This window comes from Plectropomus leopardus, chromosome 2, assembly GCF_026936395.1.
Source record: "Plectropomus leopardus strain MGB_pleo_1.0 chromosome 2, ASM2693639v1, whole genome shotgun sequence".
NCBI classification, from domain to species: domain Eukaryota; kingdom Metazoa; phylum Chordata; class Actinopteri; order Perciformes; family Serranidae; genus Plectropomus; species Plectropomus leopardus.
In genome coordinates this window covers 30,187,378-30,213,538 of record NC_142177.1, presented here as the reverse complement: position 1 = coordinate 30,213,538, position 26,161 = coordinate 30,187,378, and the positions used below count along the sequence as shown (strand labels likewise).

Here is a 26,161-nt window from a genome sequence, read left to right as displayed (position 1 = left end):
TTGTGTTGTCTAGAGTTGCAAGTAATGATTAAATAGTTGTAAACTATTAAATTAATTGTCAACTGTTTTTATAATCAATTAATTGGGCTTGAGTAATTTTTTAAAAAAAGTCAAAATTTGCCGATTCCAGCTTCTTAAATGTAAATATTTCCTTGTTTCTCTACTTCTCCATGAGAGTAAACCAAATATCTTTTGGATTGTGGACAAAACAAGACATTTTAGGACTTTATTTTGGACTTTGGGAAACACTGATTGACATTTTTCACCATTTTTTAAACATTTTTTAGACCAAACAACTACTGGATTTATCAAGACAACAGTCAACATTGAAAATAATCGTTAGATGCAGCCCTAATGTTGCCTAATAAAAGAGTCCAAATATAAATTCTACCTTTGTAAAAAGTATGATGATCAGTTTGTTTTGACTCAGTTTTTAGAGACACGTTGATTCAACTGATTTTGGAAAATGTAGTTTCTGTTGCTGTTGAACTGTAATGCATTATACTGGCAGGTGTTTCTGTTATTTTGTCCACTCTGTTAATATCAATAAGGGCTAAATAACAGAAACATCTCTGTGTAATGTGATGTACTGTAGGTTGCATTAGTAGCAGCTTGCATAAACTGTGAAACAGTACACTTCATGTTAGCTTTTTTTTCATGCACACATCAACTTAGACAGAGAGGAGTTTGATGGTTTTATTGTGTTAAATCATTTATTGCACAGCATATGTCATATATGTAAAATCATATGTACCCGGTCTTGTTTGACAAGAGATATGAAAATGTTTTCTGGCAACAACCATTTGCTTATAGATCTTCACACAGAATGTGACAGCAGATAATTTAGAGGTAATACATGAACGTGTCTGAGACAGCAACACCTAACAGATGTGTCAGTTTTATTTTGCTCATGTGTACAGGCAAATATATTGAATAGCTAATTTTAAAGCTTATTTTGGCCTTTTCAATTCGCACTATTTTAGGCCAATGGTTCCCAACCTGGTGGGCTGGATTAAATTAAAGTCCCTTTCTACAGGAAAAAAAATTCACCGAAATCTGACTTTTGCACCAGAAAAGGTTAGAATCTGCATTTATTCCCGGCACAAATGACTCTGCAGCAGTGGTGGAATATAATTAAGTACATTCACTCAAGTACTGTATTTAAGTGTGAATTTGAGGTACTTGTACTTTAAATTTAAACTTTTTATGCTACTTTATTCTTTTACTCCACTACATTTCAGAGGGAAATATTGTACCTTTTACTTCACTACATTTATCTGACAGCCAAAGTTACTTAACAAATCAAATGTTTTGCATAAAAAACATAAGGGTTTCTAAAATATGTTTGTTATGAATTAAATTACCAAAGAGTTTATACAAGCACAGCTGCGACAGTTGAATCAATCAGTCAATTCACAGAAAATTGCAAACTATTTTGAGATACATTTAAGTATTTTTCAGGTGCCTGGGATGGGTTTTATTCCGATTTGGTTAATAATTTTGAGCTTTCTTCTTTTTTAGTAGATAAAAATAATTGTATACTTTTACTTTTTGTACTTTAAGTACAGTTTCCTGATTATACTCACTTTTACTAAAATAAAATTTTCAATGCAGGGCTTTTTTTGTTAGTATATTTACTGATCTGAATACTCCTTCCATCACTGCTCTGCAGTAATCACCGGTATTTATCAGCTCCTGCAGTTTATTACCAGAGGAAAAAAAAACAATAAAAATCTGCCATACAGAGTCACGTTCTTCTCTGTGTAGTTAAATTTTGTGTAGTTTTACCTCTTCAGGCCTGTACATACTATTTAAATAAAATTGTCTGAATGTAAAAAATCATTCAGAACAGTTCACAACACAACACACGCAGCCTGTGATGAGAGGTCAGTAGACATGGCTTTATATTAAAGGGACACAAAGCCAAACAGTTTGGGAACCACAGTTTTAGACAACGCTTACCCATCATGCACAGCTCAAGCAGTCACCTACTAAACCTTCTCTTACAACATACATACAAACCAGACCAATGTTGTATCTGCAAGACAACTTTCTCCTAAGTTCTCATCCCTTTTTGTCATCCTTTACAGAAAGACGCCCCACATTCACTTTGCATCTGCTCAGAAGCAAGCAGCCATTAAAACTCAGCTTGATTGCAGCTGTATGACATACACACTCGTGACATTCACAAACAGCAGGTGTGAAAAATAATTAGCTTCTGTGCTTACAGCGTGGTCCTTATATAAACATCAGTTCACTCAGAAATGGAAAAAAACAGTCATTAAAAGTTTAACATTCAGCTGAAATGATTTAAACGTTTAGAGGATAATACTGGACATAAGCTTTAAATTCCTTATTGTCAGCAAATCCCATGAAAACACCAGACCAAGTCTTTGTCCGTCTCTCAATACTTTATTACTTACCCGTCTTTGGCTCTCAGCTCAGTTTTTTCCTATCAGGTCACACATGTATACTGATTAAATGAAATAATAGATTTTTAAAGCTAAATAATTCCCAAATGAACTGGGCACTGTAGTTCTCAGCAAATGTAACCAGGAGGATAATGTCAGTTTCTGCGTGTGTACACTGTTTTTTAAATTATTATACAGTCAGTTTACTAATGTGATTTGTATATGTTACATTTTTCCTAAACTCAAAATATGCCCTTTGACATTGTAATTCTCACATTACACATCTTTTTTTACCTCAAAATTTTATCCAGTAAGTTTTGTTTATCCAGCCCTTAATATTTACTCTTATATGGATTAGTTTTTATTGCAAATTTTGGCTTTTAGCACATCTTCTGTAGAAAATGTCCCCACATTTCATTGCACATGTTGAAAATATGAAAATGTGACGAATAAATCTTTGAAACTTGATCTAGAATCTTGAAATAGTGCATCTGATGGGAACTATTTTCATCTGCTGATTTGCTACTAAGTATTTTCAGCAACAGGATCATATCTGTGGGACAGACTCTACAGCAGTGATATTCAGTTTATCTGTTAGAGTGCAGGGTGGTCCGCCTGCCACACTAGGATTTTTTTATTGTACTTTGAATGTAGATATGGTTTCAGAGTGCATAAAAACCATCAAAATAGAGCTATTTTTAATTACAATTTCAAAAAAGTGCCTACTGAGGATCCCTAGGACACCCCATCAGAGCCCCTGGGCAAAGCAAGTTAAATATTCCCGCTCAACAGTGTCCAAATTCATTGTAATAAAGTGACGGGGGTCTCTGTTGTGGAGACTTTGGTAACAGACTGTATTTGTAATCAGGATCAATTCATTGTTAGTTTGTCTATTTTATGGAATCTATTGACAATAGGAAACTTAAAGTTTAAATAAAAATGTCCATCTCACTTCAGGCTGAAAATCACTTTGCAAACATCTACCTTTACACGCTGTATTGTAACTTGAAAATCAATGCATACACTGAGACATCAGAAGTAATAAATAGCAGATATATTTTTATGGATGGACCCAAGTGAAAGTGTTTGGAAATGACTCTTCTTTCTTGTTAAGAGAATAATTGTCAGGCGTCATCTTGAGAAGGATTCTTCTTCACGTACTGCCGCAGGTACTGGATGGCCGACAGTGCGCTCACATTTGCTAGGAGAGCTGAACAAGAATTCATTAAAGGTTACTTTGAAGAACTGGATGTAGTTCACCAAGTCCTACAATGCTCCTCGTGTTCAATACTTAAAGCCCATGGAAACGTGGGTTCAAATATTAAAGGTATACACTAGAAGAAGGCTCTTCTTATGGCAATCCAGCAACATTTTTGGGAAACATGCTTTCAAAAAATTACTGTTTTATCTACCTTGCTCTCTAACTTGAGGCAAACTGTGCAAAATATAGTTTGAGTTTTTCAATCTTCTAACACCAACCAACTAAACTCCCGTTTCCAGGATAATTGAAATGCGCTCTTGCACTTCAGCACATAAACTTTGTCTATATGCACTGACAATTTCTCATGAATGCCTGATTAGTACTGCACAACTCTCAGTTGAGACGATGAGGAAGCAAAACGTCTCACTTCTTTGGTACTTCAAGCAGCAGCTTAGGAAAAAAATGTCTTTAATATTTCAATTTCTTTTTTATTTATATATTTTCTTTATAGATTAATTATCTTGACATAGTGGTGCAGTATACATGTAAGTATTTTTTAAAGAAAATGTATATTCTCTGTAATTCTCTCTGTAATTATTTATGAAGCGTCCAGCACTCAAAAATTGAACAAAAAAAAAAAAACCCAACTGTTGTCAGTTTTTAAATCCAGTTTTGCTAAACTAATTAGTGCGCAGAAATATGTGACAACACCTTTCAGGAAGAAGCTGACTGAGAAAATATGTTTTTAGGGCCTTCAATGTGTTATAGACACCAGATTTTAGCTGAATATCAATGCAAGGAGATTCATACCTGCTTTCCAGGCATCAGCAGCCTCTGGATCAGAGGATTTTAACACCCAGGAGGCAAAAGCAATACAGACCAAACACATGTCTGACTGCTTCAGTGTGGAGAAGATGCCCTCTCGTCCTTAAAGAGACATAAACATGCAAAAAAAACGTTTTTTTAATTTGTGGTCCCTCTTCGGGTTTGCTCTCTTTATATCCAGTGATGTGTATGTGCTCAGACTTACTTGTCTGTATAGCTTCCAAAACCCTCTGCTGCACAGCGAGCTCTCCAAACAACTGAGAAGGAGTCAAAGAGACCCGCCTCTCGGTGAGCACCGTCACTGGTGGATCCGCACACTTGATGGTGATTTTCTCAGCCTCAGCTGGGAACACCACTGCACCAGATCTCCCGCACCAGATGCTACCTTTGTCGGGGAAGCGAACCTTCCTCATCAAACTTTTCCAACTGAGGAATCCATATGGGGCCGCTGCCCTACAGTCACCGCCCTGGAGGAAAGAGCGAGACACAATTCTGATTGGAGAGATGTCCTCCTCTTCCCCGCAGTCCGCACTCATGAAAACATAGTCCGGATTTGGGAATGTGAGTTCTCTGACGGTGGGGTGAGAACAAGAGAAAATGGGGATGGGTTTCTCCACGCTGCGTGGGTAATCTTGGAGGGAGAAGAATGATGTTTCATCTCTGAATGTACAAAGAGTGTAGTCAAAGACAGGAGCCACTGAGATGTCCTCTGGATTGTAGACGGCGACACACCAGGAGTCACTCTTTGTTGTATCCTCTCTGAAAAAGTTTTCAAACACTTCAGGGAAGGATATCTGATAATGTTCATCTAGACAAGGTGCATATATGAGTGTTCCAAGATTGTCGCTTGCTTTGAAAACAACGTTTCCCTCCAGAGATGGACAACTGCTCAGAAACATACTGCTCTTATCATTTCTAAGAGGCTCCTGCAGAGATAAATCCTTTTTATTAAGTGCTTGTACGTTGTGCATGCTTTTGCTTTTTTTAATCTGTCTCTGCAAAGAAAGCTTACTTGCATTTGAGTCCTCGTCTTCAAAACATTTCCTTTCATAGTCCTCTGAAGGAACAGGCGTCTCCTTTCCGTCAGAGCTTGTGGACTCCTCTTCCTCGTGTGCAAAGAAAGGAGAGTCACTCGTGTTTCTTTTGCTTTGAGGGTCAGGACTCGGGTTCCTGCTGGTGCCAAGAAACTGCCAGTACTCTTCCTCAAAATCAGAGGTGGAAAACTCACAGCTTGAACGATCAGGCTTGGATTCATCAGGCTGTGTGAAATAGTCGGAGTCAGCAGTGTCAGATGCATCCATCAGACCACCATCGGACGAATTAAACTCCACAGTGTCCACAGAGGAGCTGTGATCGTCTGCGATTGGTGTGACTGTTTCCCTGGGAGGTGTCCTTCTCCCCATCCTGAGCTGCAAAATGTCATTTATTGTCAATTTTTCCATTTCATCCCAAAACGCTGAAATGGCGTACACAGGTCGAGTGTGGCCCGCGGCTTCGGCGTATGTTTCGGGGCTGTTGGCCACAGAGCAAGGTGTTACAGTTAAATCAGGAACGGGGGGACACTGATCTCCTGAAGAGCTGCCAGATGCCTGAAGATTAACTTCATGTTTTTGGAGTACAGGTGCATCTGAGAGCGGCGTGCTGTGTGTGTCGTTATCACATGTGGAGTCTGGCGTTTTGTCAGCACTTTGGCCAACAGATGGAAATGTTAGGTTGGGCTCAACGTCAGTGCTTTCATGACCTTCAGAGTCAGGAGCTGTGACGTTGCAGGAGAGAGTGCTGTTACAAGGATGCACTGGTCTGTCCGCTGTATCTGCAGCGTTGGTGTTTTCAGTCGGACTGAACAGATCGCTGTTTTCTGTCAGAGAAAATGACTGCTGGTGTGCGACGAGAAGATGCTGAAGTTCCTCCATTGATTCGGTAGCTGACAGATAGCTTTCAGAATCAAAACTGTGAGAGGAGAGGAACTCGACGGCGTCTTCAAGCTCGTCAGACTCCACACTGTCTGTCCGTGATGGTTCTTTGGGTGTAAATGTGTCGTTGGGCGTTGCTGCAGAGGTGCTCGGGTCTTGTTTGTTTCCCTCTGTCGTTGGCTCAGTGATGTAGTTTTGGGGAAAATAAGACATCACCAGTTTTTCTAACATATCGTCTTCTTCACCAGACATTTGCGATGAATCTGAAATGACTCCCATCTGAACGCTCTCAGGATCTTCTTCAGCATGTGGACTACCTCCTGATTTTTGGTTTGCTTGTTTGACAGATTCTGCAACTCCCTCATTATCTTTCATTATCTCTAACTTTAACCCATTTTCATGTGATCTCTCCTGCCCAGGTCTGCACACGTTATCATCCTTACAAGGTTTTTTTTGTCTTCGTTTTTTTTTCACAGAGGCGCCGCGTACTCGCTGTCTTGCAGGACTGTCGTTCACGGTCACAAACCAGCGCTCTTTTTCTGCTCTTAAAACGACACCCTTAACGCCCTCACAGCTCACAGCTCTGTCTGCGGTGTGCGGTTCGTTCACATTTAGCTCTGTTTGGTTCCAAGAAAGCGGGTCAGGTTCCTGTATGGATTTGAGTTCACTCTCCGTTTGCACACCCCCATCTTTTTTCAGCTTTGATGATTCTGCATCTGAACACTGGACATTTAGTTGCTCAGTTTGCAGTGTTGTTTCATTTTGTGCCTCCTCTGTGATGAGCTCCACTGTGCTGACGGTGCTTTCTTCAGGATGAACCAGGCGTATCTCCTCTTTTGTTGTAAGATCATCTTCTCCTGAGCCACTCTGAATAATCTGCACCGATATATACTTTACACAACCTGTGCAGTTCTCTTCCTCTATGCAGAGTTGTGCAGAACTCTGATCCTGCTGGCCCGTACCAAACACTAAACTTGAGTTTCCCAAATCCTCTGAATCACTCGAGCTGTCGGGGCAGGCGAGCGAGGGCTGCAGCCAACCACACTCCTCGCTCTCCTCACAGAAGGTCGTCCAGTCATACTCTGCAATGTGTATACTGTGTTCCAAATCATCCATTTCGATAACTCATATGCTTTTCAATCTGAAAAAAAAGAAAACATAAAGAAGATCAGTGTTAGAAGGTTGAAAATGTATGTATTTTGTATGAAATATGATAAACTGTTGCAAGTCTCGAGTTACCGTGATAAGAATCAAGACAGTTGAGTCTTTGCTATAAGTCAAGCAAGTCACATGTTGCATGAAATTTGATGATCTGATCAACTGTGAACATTTGACCAGCCGATAGTTAATAAGTTAACATAAGATAAACATTCCCCTTTTGTCATCAGATTCTTCATTTATTGATATTCATTGCATTGTGTAGAAATGCAAAAAGTCATTCTCAAAATAATGAACAACAATTTACACAATCCATGTCTAAAAGACAAAACAGTAGTAATAATAATAATAATAATAACTCCACTCCACTTAAAGGGCCATCGGCCCAGAATGTTTTATCAGTAGCCCAGGATCTAAATATGTAGACTATATATATATGTTTCAAAAATAAAAAAAATCCCCAATAATAATAATAATAATAATAATAATAATAATAATAATAATAATAATAATAATAATAATAATAATGATAATAATAAAAACTCCCAGATCTCATAATCTGCCATTCTGTTCACGTTCTGTTTTTACTCAGTACTAATAAACAGAGGTGCACAAAGTACACAACTCTCTTACTTTAATAAACATATAGATTCTCCTGGTTAAATATTCCTCCAATACAAATGAAAGTTGCTGAGTCAAATTAAGTAAAAGTACTGAAGTACTTGCAATAAAAATGCCTGTTAGAGCCATTTCTAGCAAGCCCTACAATTTCCTTTTTTTAAAAATCACTTAAATGCATCACCTGGCCTGGCATCTGCTCTGATTAAAGACAGGTGTGCTGAAATGAGTCGACTGTGGAGGAACCACCAGGATAAAGTCTACAACCGCCGTGTGTTTAGTTTAAGTTCTGTTTATTCTGGGGAGTGTTTGTTTGGGTTTTTTATTTCGCTTTGACGCAACAGTCAGAAAAATCAGTTAATAGCTTCACTCAGCAACTTTCCACACCTCCTTCAGCTCAGTCAGCTCTTAAACCATCTGAAGCAGCCTGGATCATCAAACAGTGAGTAACAAAACAAACACAACCAGTTGATCATGTTTACCGCTATGACAGCTTGGGGCGTTTATTTAGGACTTAATTAGAGGCCACAAAAATACCCAGTCATATTTATGGTTTTATCAGGATCCCCAGTACCTGATGCATAGATCATCTATTCTTCCCGACACAAAAATTTTGTCGACACAAAATATAAAAGACATGACAACAGATTAAACACTTACAGACAAAACAAGCAATTGCGGTATTGAAATCATAAGAGTATATGCAAAATTGCTTGATCTCATAGATATTGTAGCCATTTGTCGGCAAACATCAAAATAAAACTTAAAATAAATAAATAAAAAAATCAATCGGTCTCTGACGCACCATGAGCATGTATGCAGGCAAAAGAGCTGCAATGTCCATTCAAAGTTATTGCGGTTATTTTTTTATTTATTTAGTCACGAACAAGCAAGCAAACATTCTTGCTGTGCTTTAAAACAAACAAAAAGCATTTTGCCCACCCAGGTGCATGCTGGTCCTACCTGCCTACCTATCTCTTTACCCAATTCACTACCAAAACAAAATAAAATACTAATTATGCAGAAACTAAATATGGTAAACTAAATATTAATAATAATAATAATTATTATTATAACAATAACAACAAAACAAATAACAAGAGAACATGTTAGTATACATTAAATTCATCAGGACTAAATGTACATAATGTCAAATCTTAACATATTACTGTAAAAAAAACAAAAAAAAAACTGTTCAGTTACAAGTGTAGGGCTGTGAGGTGCTGCTTTACTTGTTTTAAATGTTGCTTGAGTGTGCTTTTATTCAAAATCAATCAATTTTTTTTTTTTTTAAAAAAAAAAGCATATATATTGTTTAAATAAATATCATCTTTCAAGTCATTTTTCTCCAGTCATTCACCAAGTCAAAGTTAAGCCGAGTCTTTAAGCAATGTTAGTCAAGCAAGTCCTCAAATTTGCGAGTCTGACTTAGGTCAAGTCATGTGACCTGAATCCCCCACCTGTGTTTCTGGGTATCCCCGCAGGGTTAAAGTTCAAGTTCAATCAACACATTGGAGTTAAATATAGAGCGTGCATTTGTATGAGGCTTAACATTGCTGTAATCAGCTGTCATTATTAACCTCTGTGCAGAACGTAAACAGACTCCTGCTTTAGTTCAAAGCCTGAAAGGTGAAGAGCTCAGAGGGCAGCAAAGCAACACCGGAGCGTCGTGGTCACAAGATCCATAACAGACCCCAAAATACTCTGATCACATGACCTGATATGAAAAATTCAGCTGTGAAATGTCAGGGCAAAACAAACTGCATCAGCTTAACAAACATGCTGAGTGTGCGTCATTGATGCAATGCAATATAAACATCAAAATCTGATCTTAACTTAAAATTGCTTCATTTCCTATCATTCTTTTTTTTTATTTAATCAAAAAACACGTTTTTAGTGTTGTTTCAGCTGCAGGTTAAGAGCTTTTCACTATTTTTCAGCTGTCATTAGGATCACTCAGACCTTGTTTCAACTGCTCAGCGTCAAAGTCATTAAAGGTCTCGTCTACATTATTATTACATTGTCAACATGAAGCATACAGCCACATTCATGCTAATGTGTTCCTCAAAGAGAACCAACCTGTAGCAGAAGGACGAAGTGTCCAGTTTGAAGGTACTTTCTCCCTGCAGGGACATTTCTGCTCTGATGTCCGTCTGTCCTTGTGTATGTCAGACTGAGGCCTTGCACTCAACTGTTAAAAATAGAGTAGTACGTCCAGTCACATGTAGCTGCAAACGTCCGTCCCCCTTCTACCAGAGCCATGACATTTCAGTACCCTAAAATACAAGCCCTCTCACAGTTATTAGAGGTGAGATGAGATCAGTAATCAATTCCATTATCAACATGATAGAGGTTCAAGGACACATTTAATGGATATTTTAGAAATATATAGGGCATTTATTCAAAATGACATTAGCAAACGTCGTCGGTTCTGTGAAGTCATGCATATTTATATTTTTTCAAATTTATGTATATCAGATTTTTTTTCTCCCTCAAAATATTTGGTTTTATTATCCCAAAACTTTGCAGCGTCATTACAGTCCCAGTAAGCAAAGAGTTTTTAACATTTTGCTCTAGTCTCAAGTCTTTAATACACAAAACACGCTCAAACCTTTTGAGATCAATAACATGATTGTTGTATTGTGGAGTTTCCCCAGCTGTAGCACATAATGGAAACCTTGGTAACCTGAGTAATTTGGCTCGATCTCTTTCAAAAACACAGGCGAACGTTACAAGTTCTGAATTAAATGAAAATGACCAGAAATTTAGCAAAACAAGGAAAGAAAAATATAAACAAACAAACAAACTAATCAGAAAAAAAGGAAAGCAAAAACAAATAAATATAAGATAAGATAATCCTTTATTGATCCCCAGAGGGGAAATTCAAGTTTTGCAGCAGTACATGGTAAAGGGTAAAGGTCAAATAGAATAACATACAATAGATAACAATAACATATAATAGATCAAGATCAATATACTGTACAAATATTAATATACTGGACAAAAAATACAAATCAAATAAAAAGTAGAGCTACAAATAAAAAATAGAGTTACTATATATATATATATATATATATATATATATATATATATATATATATATATATATATATATATATATATATATTTGGAACATTTCTTACCAAGTTTTTCACTACCTTTTTCCCCATGTTTTTGAAAGAAAATGCATTGACGTGCGTTAACATGCTCTGGGTTCAAAGGTTTAATTGCTTGTGAAAGGTGTCTGAAAGCAGCACAAAAGTTAAGTCAAGTTAAAGTTTAGGAAAGAGGTCAGATGTCAGGTTAAGGTGAGATATCCGAAACAACTGGCTCCAAACAGGAAAAGGGACTTGCAGAGGGGGACTGAAAATGTCACACACCACTCTTATACTGGTCCATTTCAATCTTACATTTTAATTTTTAAAAATATGAAAAAGAAGGGTAGTCTTTTAAGCCAAATCATTTAGTGTATGTTATAATTTGCTAAAATAATAATCAAATCAATGATTTACTTTACATCAGATAAGAAACTGGGATGGTTAAAGTTATTAATATATCTAGTTTTTTTAATGGGACTTTTTTTTTTAAAAAGTATTTTTGTAAATTAAACCAAAAAGAGGTGACGTAAAAACAATATACAAAAACATGTTTCATAGTTTCTTCTTCACAATTACAAAAACAGTGTGTCTGTTGTTTACATTAGGGAAATAATGACAAATAATAGCTTTAACTAAGTAGTACGCATACTTTAATGTTAACATTAAAGATAAATTCAATAGTCTACCTTTATTTTTGATTCATTTATTTGCCTGTCTGGTAGGACTCCATTTGATAAACTCAACAAATAATAAATTCTTGTCTTTTAAATAGTGGGCCGAGATTTATTATTAGCAGCAGGAATCACAGAAGAAACATAAAAGAATTTATCTTTGAATAATACGAAGTGTAATTAGTGTCACAAAAAGTGCACAGAGGAAAACAGTGATTATGGAAAGGTGCTTTATTTCTCCAAACATTTACACACATCCTCAGAACATTCTTCATGGCACTGAAAGTAGAATATATACATTATTACAAAAACAATACATCATCTGTATAAAACAATATGTACACATTTTCAGCTTAGGGTTGTCTGTACAACGGCAAACACATTAAGCAAAAAAAAGGGGGAATTTTCATGGAATGATGGCTGCCTTTTTATCTGGTTCACTACATGTTGCTTCACATTTACTGAAGACGGAGAGGGCTTTAAACCGCTTTAGTGTAGTCGAGATATAAAACTATATATAATTAAATACAATGTAGCAAATAAAACTTGGACATCTAGCCTTGTGTCAGGATTGTGTACAGTAAAGGCCACTGGATATTATAATTCAGTTAATCATCACATCATGACTAAATGTTTTCTGGCTGCATTTAAAGCCCATAATGGCACAGTAATCACAGTAATGGCACACAGTAAACGCCACCTTCGTCAGACAACATTTGGCAAAAGTTAATAGTAGTCAAGTACATTTCACTGTGCAACTATAATGTTGCCATCAATACAATAACAACAACAAAAAAATCTCAATCACACCTGATGGCAACAAGATGTTTCAGCTATTTCTTTAAAAAAAGTAGGGTCAAACTTTAGCAGATGACCTCAGACAAATAAAGTGCACGAGGATTTAGTAATTTTATGTTTGGTGAGAAAAATATGTTAGACTTTACATCTACTTTTTGGAATAAAATTGGCATTTTAAAGATGGAAAAAACAAGATTTTGCTATTGAAAATAGCGTCACCTCTTTCATGTTGGACTGGGTCTGTCATGGAATGCAGTTCATGATGCATGACTTGTGCAATACATTCACCTTGGTTAAGCTCACAAACAACATAAATAAATACAAACACAATAATAAAAACACATAAAGCAATCAAACAATCGTTCAGAAAGCGCTTACAGTAACGCTCTGTAAAATGTCCCGATCCACCAGAAGAACTCTATAGTTATTAGACACATTATTTACTATTTTGGTCTGATTTTAATCAGTAAAACTCAGTGCACACTTCATGGATGCAAATAAATATCACACATGTAAAAAAAACTAATAAGCTAACACAGACTAATATCAGATGTCACTGGGCTGTCACTTTGTCCCCCCCCCCCAAAAAAAGACTGTTATTCAACTTAGTCACTGGCTTCATAATTCTTTGCTTTAAAGGAATAGTTTGACAATTCGAGAAATGTACTTATTTTCTTGCAGAGAGTTTTATAAGAACATTGACACCATGTAGCCAGCAGCTTTTTAGCTTAGCAAAATCCACCTACCAGCATCTCTAAAGCACAATAATTAACACATGACATCTTATTTAAAGGAGCAATTCATCCTTAAATCCAAAATACATATTCTTCCTCTTACTTTTAGCGCTATTTATCAAACCAGCCTGTTTTGGTGTGAGTCCCCTGGTGTGAGATATCAGCTGTGGTGACATCTGACTTCTCTCCAATTTTCTGGAACTAGATGGCATTCAGCTTATGGTGCTCAAAGCGCCAAAATAAGTACATTTGAAAAACTCAACAGCAATGTCTCTTTCCAGATATTATGACCCGATTATTGTTAAAAATCCACAGACCTTACTGTGAGCAGTTTCAAATAGGAACTATTTTTTCCCAACCAAACTACACCCACCAACCGTATCACTGTGCAGCAGAAAGCGTGCGTCTACTCATGGATGAGAGGCTCGTGACAGTGTCGTCCTCTGTTGATATATGATATATCATTGATATTGACTATTCAGTCTTCAAATATAATTTTTTGGGCTATTTGAGCACCACAAACTGAGCGCCATCTAATTCCATTATACTGGAGACAAAGCAGACATCTCCAGCATTCTGCAACTCGCACCAAAACGACAAAATGTGTATGTTTCATTTTGGGATGAACTGTGCCTTTAAGCTGAACAAAAACCAAAGTGGAAAAACAATAATTCACTGGAATAGTCCAGCCTGTACATCAAAAGAAACATATGTGTTAATTAGTGAACTGTAGAGCTTTTGCAAAATTTTAACTATTCCTTTGACAGACAGGTCCACATTTTCATGAAACCCACCATTTCAAGTTATCGCACCTAAACAGACACTTTAAACAGCAGATAAAACAGCTTTATAACAGTGATTAGACTTAAAAACAAAAGGAATGATCCTGGAGTGCTGCATGAGTGGGAGGAAAACACGAACCCAACTACGATGCTTCAAATTTACAGAGAAATACTGAAACTATTTTTTTCTGGGAAAATCAAGTTATCATGTGGAAAAAAATATATATGTCAGAGACTTTGGCAGGTTATTTACCAGATACTTTTTCACTATTAAAAAGAGAAAAAGTAACAGCCCTAGTGACAAGAGTGCAGCAGAAGCAACTACAGTTAAATATGGCCACCTACGTATGAGTCTTTCTTCACACTGCTGAGCCTTCACATGATTAGAAAATCTTTCCTGAGCGTTCTCTGTCCTACCTCCTCCTCCTCCTCCTCCTCCTCCTCCTCCTCCTCCTACACATTATAATCTTGGGTGGTGGATGTGGTGGGCACTGTGGCGCTGTTCAGTGTTGATGTTGCAGAGGGCCGCTCCCTTCTGACATATCTCGGCTTCCTCACTTCAAAGCAAACACAAACAAAAGGGAACATATAATCACCATAAACAAGAGGAGACAGAGGAGACAGAGGAGACACTGGAGACATTGCACTCTGTCATACCCTCTTTATCTTTTTGTTTTGCGCTTTTAACAGTGTTCCCACACATGGTCAAGAACCCAAATCTCTTTTTTTTCTTTGCCCCACGTGCCCAGAATTTTTTAAACATAACACAACTCTTTTTTTTAAACATCATTTCAGCATACCCACTAATTAGTTCATGGACTTCTTTAAACTTGAAAATCCAATGATAATTTCTGTTCTTACAGATTCTGGTTGTGATGATTTGTGTCATTTTGGTTATTTTTTTTAAAAGCAAACATGCCCTTCCTCTAACACTCCTCGCCAACGTTGCCAAACACTTGCGTGTCTTGTTTTGACTGCTCTGCATTTCTCAAAAGCTTCACATAATCTTACAACCTGTTCAGCGAGGTCACTGTTTCATAACAGGTAGTTTGCAGATTAAGACAATGAAGTCGTCTTACCTGTCGAGGAGGGGATCATGACAGCCTAGGGGAAAGGAAAAACAGAAATTATAACCATCCCTCTGAGACGTGTGAGAGAGAGAAGTGTCTTTGTACTTCAAGAGATCACTGCTGAGGCTACAATAAATACATTCAGTCTCTACACAAGGCTCCAAATGCAATTGCATTGTGATTGGCTATGAACAAAAAATAAAATGGACTTACTGTCTCACTTGGTTGGAATATGAAGGCTGTAAAAGTGCACACAATATTTTACATTTCAGTTTGACTGAAAGCATTGCAGTAAAATTGTGTTTTCCATGTTATCGAAGCACTTCCACGCTTTATAATAATAATTTTAATGGCTGTGGTGGGTAATTAGCTGCGTAGTGCTCACCCTTGTTGCGGCGGTAAAAGATGCCTGGGAGCCGATTGGAGCGTTTGAGGTAGAAAAAGGAGGCGACAGAGAGGATCAGGAACAGGCTGATCAGCAGTGTTCCCAGAAGAAGAGAGGCTGCCACACCTGGCCCTCCTGCTCAGAAACATTAACACAAAACAGGAAGCAACTGATGAGATCTTGGTGCTGCGGATATTTACTCTTGTATGATACACTGCTCGTTACCTATGAACATGCGTAATACTCTATTATCCATCTTAGGGCTGGGGTAAGCACAAATCTGGAACAGGCCCAAAAAAAAGAAAAAATGATGGCAGAAATTGAAACTCCAGCCTCCTCCTGTAGCCGTCCCCTCTCCGTCCCAAGTCCCTCCCACCAGACGACCATGGGCACATGCACGCAAATCATACAGTAACCCACCGCTTCCTGTACATTCATTTTATCTTTTTACATTGAACGGTTGCGTGCAGCGCAGTCATACAGCTCAATCTTGCAATTGCGAAGAATTAGCTAACTGAGTCCTTTCGCCTCGCTCCGCTGTTAACTGCTTTCCTGCAATGAGACCGACAGCAGCTTGGGAGACGGTCCTTAAGTCAGCAGCTGTCGCTACTTGAATTTTGCAAGTGCAAACCCCCACACCCTCAAGTGTCACAGCGAGCTGGTGGCCAGTGGCGACGCTGAATCTAACCTGTGTACCTGCAGCAACAGTAAGTTTGCTGATCTGGCAGGGAGCTGGGGTTTGCACTGGCTGGATTCGGGTTGCTGCAGTCACTGACTGGGGGATCTGTCTCCGGAGCTGCTGGTGGTGGTCTGTAGCAGGTGGCAGGTGGTCTGTAGTGATGGGGAGTGAGGCGGGGGACACACTGTGATTCAAGGGTCTATCTGACATAAGCTACCTTAGTGCTGCCCCTTGAAAGTCGGAGGCTCAAATCATCAGTCAAGGACTCATCAGTTGACTGAGACTGCTTCAAGTCAATCAGTAGTTTTCTGGGCGGTGTACTTTGGGGGATATTTTGGTCCCCAGATTTTGCGGAGTGAGTGCATCTGCTTTTGTAGATCAGCCATTATGAATGCCCCATCTCTGACCTGCAATTGGCCAAAATCTCCCGTCTCAGCCTAAATTTTCTAAAGCAATTAAACAGAGTCGAGGAGGGGTAGAAGTCTAATTTTCTCTCAGTCCACTTGAGTTACAATATGCTCAAAGTTCATTATGGGATTTTTTCCCAATAACAAAACTAAACAAAACTGCCTAGCCCAGCTTTAAATGTCAAACTCATTATCATAAACAACGACTATATGTGATATTTTACCCCCTCAAGTTGGTTCTTTGATTCTCTTTAAAGACATTTGCTTGAAACAGATTTTTTTATTTCCTAATAATTCAGACCTGTAGACAGTTACAGTCAAGACCAAGAAAAAATATTATTCATAGATAAGGAAATAAGTAAATCAGTTGATAATGACAGTGGATTTGATAGCTTACCAATTTTAGGAATGACAGTAGTTACGGTTGTGTGATTTTTCCTCTCCACTGTATAGTCTAGTGAGCACAAAAAAAGGGCAAGATGAAAAAAAACATGCTACAATGCAACATTCAGATTTCTGCTTACAAACAGACAGTTCTCCGTCCTTACTGTAGGTGCAGATTGTTATGTTCTCCAAATCCACAGCTGCTGAGTCACAGAATATGCAAACAGTGTTGCTGTTCTCAAGAACACGCAAAAAGCACCCTGAAGAAGCCAAAACAAGAACACATTTCACTGCTTTTGCCCTTTGATATGCATGTGCTGAGAAATCATTAGTTTCACCCTGCAATTAAACAGACATGAGAAAAGACTGAACATGAAAAATGTTTATGCTTCTACCATTTTTTCTACATTAATTTCTTGATAAACTGTATTCATGGCATGTTGCTGGTACTCACCAGGAGATTTTGCCAAACTAATTCAGTTTTAAATTTACCACTTCAAAATGAACAAAAAACAAAGAGGTTGTTTTCTTTTTTTTACACGTTGCCAATGATAAAAGCACCATGTGGCACAGGGATTTTTACAGGCTGTTTCTGTCCTTTCGCTGTCTTTCTGGGTTTTTTCAAGGGTCTTTCTGAATGATAATATTAGTTCTGTATTACTGTGATACAGTGAAACCGCAATTTTTTTGAGAAAGTTATCAAATTGTGAAAATCTCATACTGTTGTAACCTTTGTGCAAATTTAATCAGAGCTGTCTGAAAACATCTGCATTACCTGGTTCACAGTGGGTGTCATTTGAACACGAATTGTTGGCTCTCTGTTTCTCGCCGCAGCACTCGAGTGAGTTCTGATGTAAAGCCTACAGACAGAACAACACGTGAACAAATCGGTGAACGTGGCTTACATCGGCCCTTAGGCTGAGACACATCTACTTTTTTTTTTTTTACCTTAGTCACAGGTGTCTCTGGTCTGATCAGAATCACAGTTGCAGCCAAGACCAGAAGGAATGACAGAGCCATATTCAAACCCTGAAAGATCAAACAGTATCAGATTCACATCAGTGACTCTGACGAGGCACACTGAAGCACAAATACCGATCAAACAAAACAGTATTTAACTGGCTGGATATTTATCTAATAAATAAACCTTATCATCAGGAAAACCACAATAATTCAGCTGTTTACGACTGAACAAAATGTAATCACAAAGGTTGTATATCAAGCTTTTTGGTGTCTCATACTGATTAAAAATTGGTATCATGGGCATCACATACTTGTGATTTGAATCCAAACTTTGACAATTATTGCCTCTATTTAATTTGGACAAAGTTCTTGTAAGGTTAAAAGTATGTTGACAGCATTTAATATTTTATGGCTGCCTGTAAATAAAAAAGGGCATTTGTATTAAAAAAAACCAACTTATTTCTCAACACAACTGAGACCAAAACTGGAGCATCTATCTTGCTGATTCTGCACTGGTTTAAAAAAAATCAACAAATTGAACACATCCCTTAGGGACTGTACTATATTTAGCAGAGGAAGGGGCGGCTTTGTTGTTTGTATGTGTTTTTTTGTGACCTTTCCTGAAACTACATAATTTTTCCTTGAGCCTCACTGAGTGACTGGTGGAAAATATATGACCCTCCCTCCACCATAAATTATCTGTTAGATTTTAAAAACCCTTTGATGTTTAAAAGTTTAAAGTTGATGATGAAATCTTGGAGATTAAAAAAGCCTTGATTTTTTATTTATGCCATGCATTCTGGTTAGTTCATGCAATGTATTTGGAAATAAATGTAGATAAGACATGTAGAATAAAATGATTTTAATGAAATATTACTTCTTTTTTGATGAAAGGGTTCCTCCAACACAATGTGGTCAATGCCTGTCAGAAATGTGAAAATCCAAAGATAATTTCTGTTTTTACAATTTATGGCTATAATAATTAATGTAATTTTGGTGGGTTTTTTTTAATTTTTAAAAAACCCTTCCAAACCAGCATGTTTTCTTTAAAAAATCAGCTGTAAAATAAATATAAAATAGAACCATGAAGTTGTGTGCCCCTCCCCTGAGCCAAAATAAAAAAAACACCCAAAATATTTGACATGCCTCCCCCTTTTTGCACCACCCCTTCCCTCTCAGAAAGAAGGAACAGTCCCTTTTTACGTTTTGTGTCCTTCCACATGTCACGAAACAGTGTAACACAATAAGGACTTTAGGTGTCCAAATTTGTCTCCTAGAAAGACAAAGTCTATTGCAGGAACACTCAACTTGCTTTGCCTGGGGGCCACTTTTGCAGAATGACAGGAGGGGCCACTCACAGCAGCTTCATAAGTGTTTCTAGGATTTTAAGACATATCTAGAACTTTTGCACATTTCTCAGATTTTAGGATGTTTCTAGGATTTTAGGAAATTTCTCCAATTTTAGGGCATTTCCAGGATTACAGTATGTTTCTAGGATTATAGGACCTTTTTTGGATTTCAGAACGTTTCTAGAAGTTTAAGACTTCTCTAGAATTTTAGGACCTTTCCACGATTATAGGGCATTTCTATGATTTTAGGACATTAGGAGCTTGGCTAGGACCTCTGTCAGGGGTGCAAGGCATTCTCCACTGGCACCTTTTTGATGAACTAGCTCTATTTTAATGCTGTTTTTGCACCTCATGTATACCATAAGTACAAAAATAATTCCCTTTGTGTATCAATTTTTTTTTAAAGTTTTTAACAGAAAATGATTCAGGGGCCATCGGCCACCCTGTTGGGAGCTAGATTTGGGCCGTAAATTGAGTATCACTGGTGTATTGTAACTGCCTTTACTTGGCTCATATTATAAATTTAACAAGTGAAAATTACCTCCTGTCTGAGGAGGTCACACATGTTTGATATTGATCAGAGCTGCATCCAAACTATACAGATAAGTCACACACAACCGCAAGAATTAAAACATACTCACGGCTTAATTTCTAATGCAACATAATTTAAAGGGTAAAGCGTTAAGCAAATTTAATGTCTCAGAAAACGGCATGAAATGTGCTCACGTCAGTTGAGTCACACAGGAAACAACCAAGGTGTTTAGCTAGCTAGCACCTGTCACTGGGATGAAGTTAAATCGCGATTGCGCCCGCAGTCAGAGCTAAAGCACCTATGTCAGCGTTGGAGAAGAAGATTTGCAGATCTATTTACATCTGTTATACATTATCGGGTTGTGTTTGCAATCACAGACTGAGCAGCTGCACATCACAAAAAGTTAACTCACCAGCCAAACGCCAGGCTCTGGCCTGACCAAACTGCTCGGTGTGGTTTGATCAGCGTCGGGTCAGGTCCGCCACACAGGTCCGATCAGAAAATCACCCACAATTTGGACAGATTTGTCTTCAACACACCTTCAGACACACAGACTGTCCTACAGTGCGTAGTTCATAGCTATGTGCTTTCATTTAGCATGGATACTTCCGGGTCCAATTTTTCAAAATAAAATCCTGTCCTTGTTTATGCTTCATCAACACCCCCTTCTTGAAAAAGTCTAAATAAAACAAAACAAAATAAAACAAATAAAAATACAAATTAAGATTCAAATGACTATTACAATATACTACACCAATAACTAATAATAGATATAATTATAATGATAATATTGATAAATATTTGCAGACTGCATAAAGATTATAGGGGTCAAACTTTTTTTATTTGAGTCAAAACAGTCAAACATTTAAAACCTTTTTGATTGTGCTGTTAGGACACTGATTTCCAGAATAAATATTATAAACATTAAATGTGTAAGATCAGCAAATACTGAAAATGTTACATTTAAGTGTTCTATGAGAATTTAAAAAGTTTTATGGAAAAAAATCCTTACTATTTTGTTTTCCAATTTTATATATACTTGAAATAAACCCCTAATTCTGGAATAGCCCATAAATATATATTTGCTGAAAAAATAAATGTTGGTAGAGCCAGACAATAAACAATTAAAAAAATCTCAAAAACAAAAAACCCTTGTCATGTTTGTTTTGATTTTATTTATCCGACGGTCCCTGAATGCAGCCTGGAGGTCACGCGGCGGGTGATTTAAATCCTCGCGAGCGCACTGCCGGCCGTGTTTTCGACGCTCCCTTCCGCTGTAGTTACAACGTTATGCTAACTGTGAGTCTATTTAAAAACATTTAGTCGCTTTTTAATCCATGTAAACTGTTGTACACGACTAAACTTAAGCTGACGAGCATGTGGTTGAGGTCTGACAGGATTTTCAAGCCAAACAGTTCACGAAATCTTTGGTTTAAATTGATTTCATGTTAATTAAAGTTAGTTAGTAAAGCCCGTTCTGGATTAGCATTAATGCTAATTAACGCTCTCTCGCAATACATCTGTCAGCAGCTGAACTGATGATCCAGACATATCTTAGCTTGTTACAGTTGTTGCTAATGTTTTATTTTTACAAACAGGTGTTCAAACGCAATGAATCATATGAGGAGCATAAAAGAAATGCTGAGCATCCCCACTGGAAGCAGGTTTGTTACATTAACTTTGCGACTTAACCTCGATCGAAAACAGTTCTCTTTTGCAAGCTATTTAACCCTTGGTTAATTGATTTGTTTGACGATGAAAACATGGGGTAAACGGCAGTGACCAACTTGGAATGAAATGTCCTGCACATTGCAAGAAATTAGTAAAAGGTAACAAGAAAATGACCTGAAAATAAATTATATTAATTATTATAATTTTATTTTTAAAAATTATTCTATAGGGAATAATGCGTACATAGATATTTTTTTAATCTCTCTTTAAACTAATTTTTGCTATTTTTTGTGCCATGCCTTCTCCCCTTGTTTTTGAAAGAAATCAAACCAATTTGCTCAAGTTTTAAAGAGTTAAAGTATCACAGTCTAAAAGATTTCACACCTTTTTGAACATCAACCCCCTTTATTTGTGTGTGTATGTGTGTGATTTCTGCAAACATATTTTCTCTGTTGTTGAACTAACAAATTGTGTGTTAATGTTTTCTTTGCTCATTCAAACAATCAACAGAAATGTGTCTACCAGCGGCTACTCCAGTTTCACAGACTCTCAGGTTTTCTTTGGGTCTCAGTTTTGGCAGGAAAATTCTCAAGGCAATTCTCAAGATATGAGTATGTCATCCAGGGCCTCCCAACAAAGTTCACAAGAGGTGAGATTTATCAATGTCATATTCTAAATCAGGGGTATCCAAACTTTTTAGAAAGGGGGCCAGATTAGATAATGTGGAAATACCTGGCCAATTGTCTCTTCATGTGAGATATTTAAAAAAAAAATCGTATACAAATGACACAAATGCAACTGTTTGATTTTTTTAAGTGAAAACTTACACATCTTTCCACTGTTTCTTAAAGAAGCAGCCCTTGTTTTCGACTTTAAGTTTTTTGACGTGGCCATGTCTGCTATTCAACAGCAAATATCTGGCGTTAGGTGACCGTTTGTTTGCTTCTTCACAGTCTACTTATAAAAACACACAAGTTTTGCCTACATAGTTCCTACTTGGCGCATGTCTGGTCAATATGAAGTCAATGAAAATAAATGTTAAGCAATCTTGCTTGATTAACCAATATTGCACTATTACACTATTAACCAATAGTATACCAATAGTAGTATATGAACACTATTAACCAATAGTGTTCATCATATAGTATATTTTGAAAGACAAGCTAAGGTCCATGTAAAATTGGTTGGACTTTGGACATGACTGTTCACCTCTGAGTTAATGGCATGATTATTTACACGAAGGTTAAACTCTAAATGCTGATGGGGGGTATCAGCAAATGTGTTGTTCTGCTAGAAAAGTCACAAAGACCAAGTGATACTATTTATGGGCAGGATTCCCACAGATCATTTAAGTCTTAAAAGGCATTGACTTCCTAAAAGTAAGACCTTAATTGGCTTTAAAATGTCTCAAATAAGTCTTTAAAAAATGAATTTTTCAAAGCAAACCAAGTTGATACTTTAATGGTAGTATTATGTGTTAATTGTTTTACATGTTTCCCTCTAGAATGTTTTACTTTTTTTTCAGCATTTGAAGTATATTATTTAACTTTTTAACTTCACCTAAGAAATTGTGTTTATGTCACAGCAAATATTTTTCAAAACTGTCTCTAACCCTAAGTTATTGATTCGGCTCATGTTTTTTGCCTTCGATTTTGTTTTTTTGCAAAATTAGTCAAAGTTTCATTGCAGTAAGTCTTAAAAAATCATAAATTTAAGTTGCCTTAAACTGTAGAAACCCTGTCTTGGGCTGCCACCATTTGGCTTTTGGTCCTTTAGTAACATAACATAACAACTTAACATTATGAAGATCTAGATAGATGAAATTAACCAACCATTTGAATCACAACACATGAGATGGTTGTGGGTTTTGGCAATATGACATATATACTCTGAGACATCATAAATGTTTTATTAAGCAGGCAGGAGTGGCGACACAGAAGCTCTGCAATGCACTGCTGTGGACGGGGTTAACAACAACAAAGCATATTTCCGCCACTTAAAAAAATGTCCCAATTAAAAAAAATCAATATGACTTTACGTTGACACTATTGAGAATATTTTCACTGTTTTCATTTTCCAGTGGCTTAAAAAATGTTTTGTTGCTGTCCCCGTCCACCACGGTGCATTACTTGGTGTCTGTGTCCATAGTCTTACAGCTTTTTCAAACTGGGGTCATTCCAAAAGACATCTACTGTAGGTGATACACCGACTATAGATAAGTTGCCTCATACAACCGTTGTTAAAAAATCAGAACTATACCTTATAAATGGGCCATCATGATTTCATGTAGTAATTCAGGAGATCACATGTGTCTTTGAATAAATTGTTTTCTATTTGGAGGTTAACAATTATGGAAAACTTAAACACAAAACTTACTACTTACATAATCTGAGTGAGGATTAATACAATTGTATGCACTCATCATAGTTCTTTGTCTTTCTTTTCTTTCATTTAGGGAAGTGACCCAAAGTTTACAAGCAATTATCATGCAAAACCTCTCCTGTTTGGAGATTTAAAAGACAAGAGCAAAGCTTTTGGATTACTGGATAAATTTGAAGATGACAGGAAAAGGGCTAAAGAAAAATCTGACAGGTACTTTTCTGTATTAACAACATAACATGCAACTCACCCTGAATTTATAAATATAAGATTTTTAAAAAATAAACAAACATATGCCTAATTCACTTCTTGTTACATGTGTTCATGTGCTTTAACAGTGATATTTTAGCCAAAGAGTGTAATCATTTTCGGGAAACTCTCAACAATGTAAGTGTGGGAGTCCTTTCTGTTGCTTTTTAATTATTCAGCTCCTCTTTATGGATGAAACAAGTTAAAAAATGCTTCCATGTTTTTCAGATCCAACAACTGGTCGCTGGTACAGAGAGAAATGCTGCTGTGTGCCAAACGGTCCTCCAAAAATTTGAGAATTTTGCATCAACAAGTAAGTTTACTAATTTGCTGATATACATTTGGACTTGCTCTCTGCATACTGAAGATGCGGTCAACTTAGTAAATAAAAAAAGGCAGTGAGTATTAGTAATTTATTATTGCCATTAGAGGGTGCTATTTGCCCAAAGATTAAACATTTGTCACACACATATACAGTCTATGGTCACACATAATCTTTAACTTTGAAAAATTACTATATGGTTCAATACATTTTTTAAAAAATGTTTTGCTTTTCAGTGCATGAAAAGAGATGCAGATTTTTTTTAATGTGCATTTTAATCTTTTCATTCATTCATCCCAGTGCAAAGTAATCTGAACAGTCTTCAGAGTGACATTTCCCAGCAGTTTGAGACTTTGCTGAATAAAGTGATCTCCCACGAAGAGATGATGGCTAAACTGGAGGACGGGGTGCAAAAGGTGAATAGTATATAAGTAGCTTAAGCTCATGATTGCTGCAGTTTCAATGAGGTGAAAGTAGATTTTGTGTAATATTTTTTTCTGCTTAGTTATCAGAATAACTGTAGATTTTTGCCATTTAGAGTGGGCCCCCCTCTGCAGAAGTTTGTTCAAACCTGCAGAGCTTGAAGAGTAGTCTGGAGTGTCAGAGAGAGGAGCAGGAGAGACAACGAAACCTGCTTGAAGAGGGTCTGAAGCTGCTCAACACCTTTGTCTCAGAGCACTCAGCCAAATCAAGCTCTGAGAGAGTGACAGACAGTGCCATCCAGACGTCACCAGAGCCAGATCAGCCATCCTACGACATCCTGCGGGACAACAAGCTTGAAAGCACACAGCTTACGCGTAAGTCATACAACCTTGAACACAATCAGGCTGAAGTTTCCCATCAGGATCGCAGCTGCATCACAGGAAAGAGGAAATTCCCTCTGAGTGGCCATAAGAGGTTAAAAAAGAGGGCACTGGTGCTCTCACAGAGAAGCAAGCGCACTGTCACAGATGAAAACCGTAAACCTCTCATAAACTGTGACAAAAATCTGAATGTTCCGACGCCTCTCTCTGAGTGTCGTGATCCAAACACGGTAACCGGCCAGAACAGCCTTAACACACAGTGTCAGATACCCACAAAAAAGGAGGTGAGATCCATTGCTGAGGGATGTCTCATCACCCCTCTCAGCTCCTGGTCTCAGGATAGCAACAGCTCTGAATGCCTCCCAGGGGTCGAGTCCATCTTAGAGAAAGTCTCAGCTGAGTCCAAGACAGACAGAACCCCAGAGAAACATGAAGGCCTCTGGCAGTTGTTTAACATGGATTGCGATTTTGGTTTTGGCTTTTAGAGGATGAGTTAATAAGTCAAAAGAGTGAAGAATCAGCATTCTTATATTTGGAGTAAAAGCCAGACATTTTTGTTATATTTATCACTTGTGACCTATGTTATATGAGTTAGAGTTATTCTGTTTTTTAACAAATAAATATGTAAATATTTTTTTGTGCTAAAGTTGTGGTGGACAAGCCATGGAGTGGTGTAAACAAAGCACTAATGACAAATGCGTTTAGAACAAACTAACCTACAAAAACACAAATAGAAAAGTTTTTCTAGAGATGGAGAAA

The 26,161-nt window shown here is 37.3% G+C and overlaps 3 protein-coding genes across 6 annotated transcripts; 1 reads left to right on the top strand and 2 right to left on the bottom strand.

Moving 5' to 3' along the window:
• Positions 1-682: 682 nt before the first annotated feature.
• perm1b (PPARGC1 and ESRR induced regulator, muscle 1b) lies at positions 683-10,330 on the bottom strand. Its single transcript, XM_042497088.2, has 4 exons — positions 10,206-10,330; positions 4,643-7,491; positions 4,423-4,539; positions 683-3,621 (listed from the first exon to the last, which is right to left on the bottom strand). The coding sequence occupies exons 2-4, from the start codon at positions 7,464-7,466 to the stop codon at positions 3,536-3,538; spliced, it is 3,027 nt and encodes a 1,008-aa protein (XP_042353022.2). The 5' UTR covers positions 7,467-7,491; positions 10,206-10,330; the 3' UTR covers positions 683-3,535.
• Positions 8,322-26,157, top strand: iho1 (interactor of HORMAD1 1). 4 transcript variants are annotated; one of them, XM_088090493.1, is made up of 8 exons: positions 8,322-8,568; positions 21,577-21,642; positions 22,160-22,298; positions 24,105-24,241; positions 24,367-24,415; positions 24,506-24,590; positions 24,900-25,015; positions 25,138-26,146. In XM_088090493.1, exons 2-8 carry the CDS (start codon positions 21,590-21,592, stop codon positions 25,885-25,887), a joined length of 1,329 nt encoding a protein of 442 aa, XP_087946619.1. In that variant the 5' UTR covers positions 8,322-8,568; positions 21,577-21,589; the 3' UTR covers positions 25,888-26,146. The 4 variants fall into 4 exon arrangements, with proteins under 4 accessions (XP_087946619.1, XP_087946624.1, XP_087946625.1 ...); XM_088090488.1 differs by lacking the exon at positions 8,322-8,568 and adding an exon at positions 21,188-21,277; XM_088090498.1 differs by lacking the exon at positions 21,577-21,642 and having other exon boundaries at positions 25,138-26,148.
• Positions 12,109-20,598, bottom strand: c2h1orf159 (chromosome 2 C1orf159 homolog). Its single transcript, XM_042511286.2, has 9 exons — positions 20,391-20,598; positions 18,083-18,163; positions 17,910-17,994; positions 17,299-17,394; positions 17,148-17,204; positions 15,665-15,799; positions 15,493-15,518; positions 15,289-15,313; positions 12,109-14,766 (listed from the first exon to the last, which is right to left on the bottom strand). The coding sequence occupies exons 2-9, from the start codon at positions 18,152-18,154 to the stop codon at positions 14,663-14,665; spliced, it is 600 nt and encodes a 199-aa protein (XP_042367220.1). The 5' UTR covers positions 18,155-18,163; positions 20,391-20,598; the 3' UTR covers positions 12,109-14,662.
• Positions 26,158-26,161: the final 4 nt, after the last annotated feature.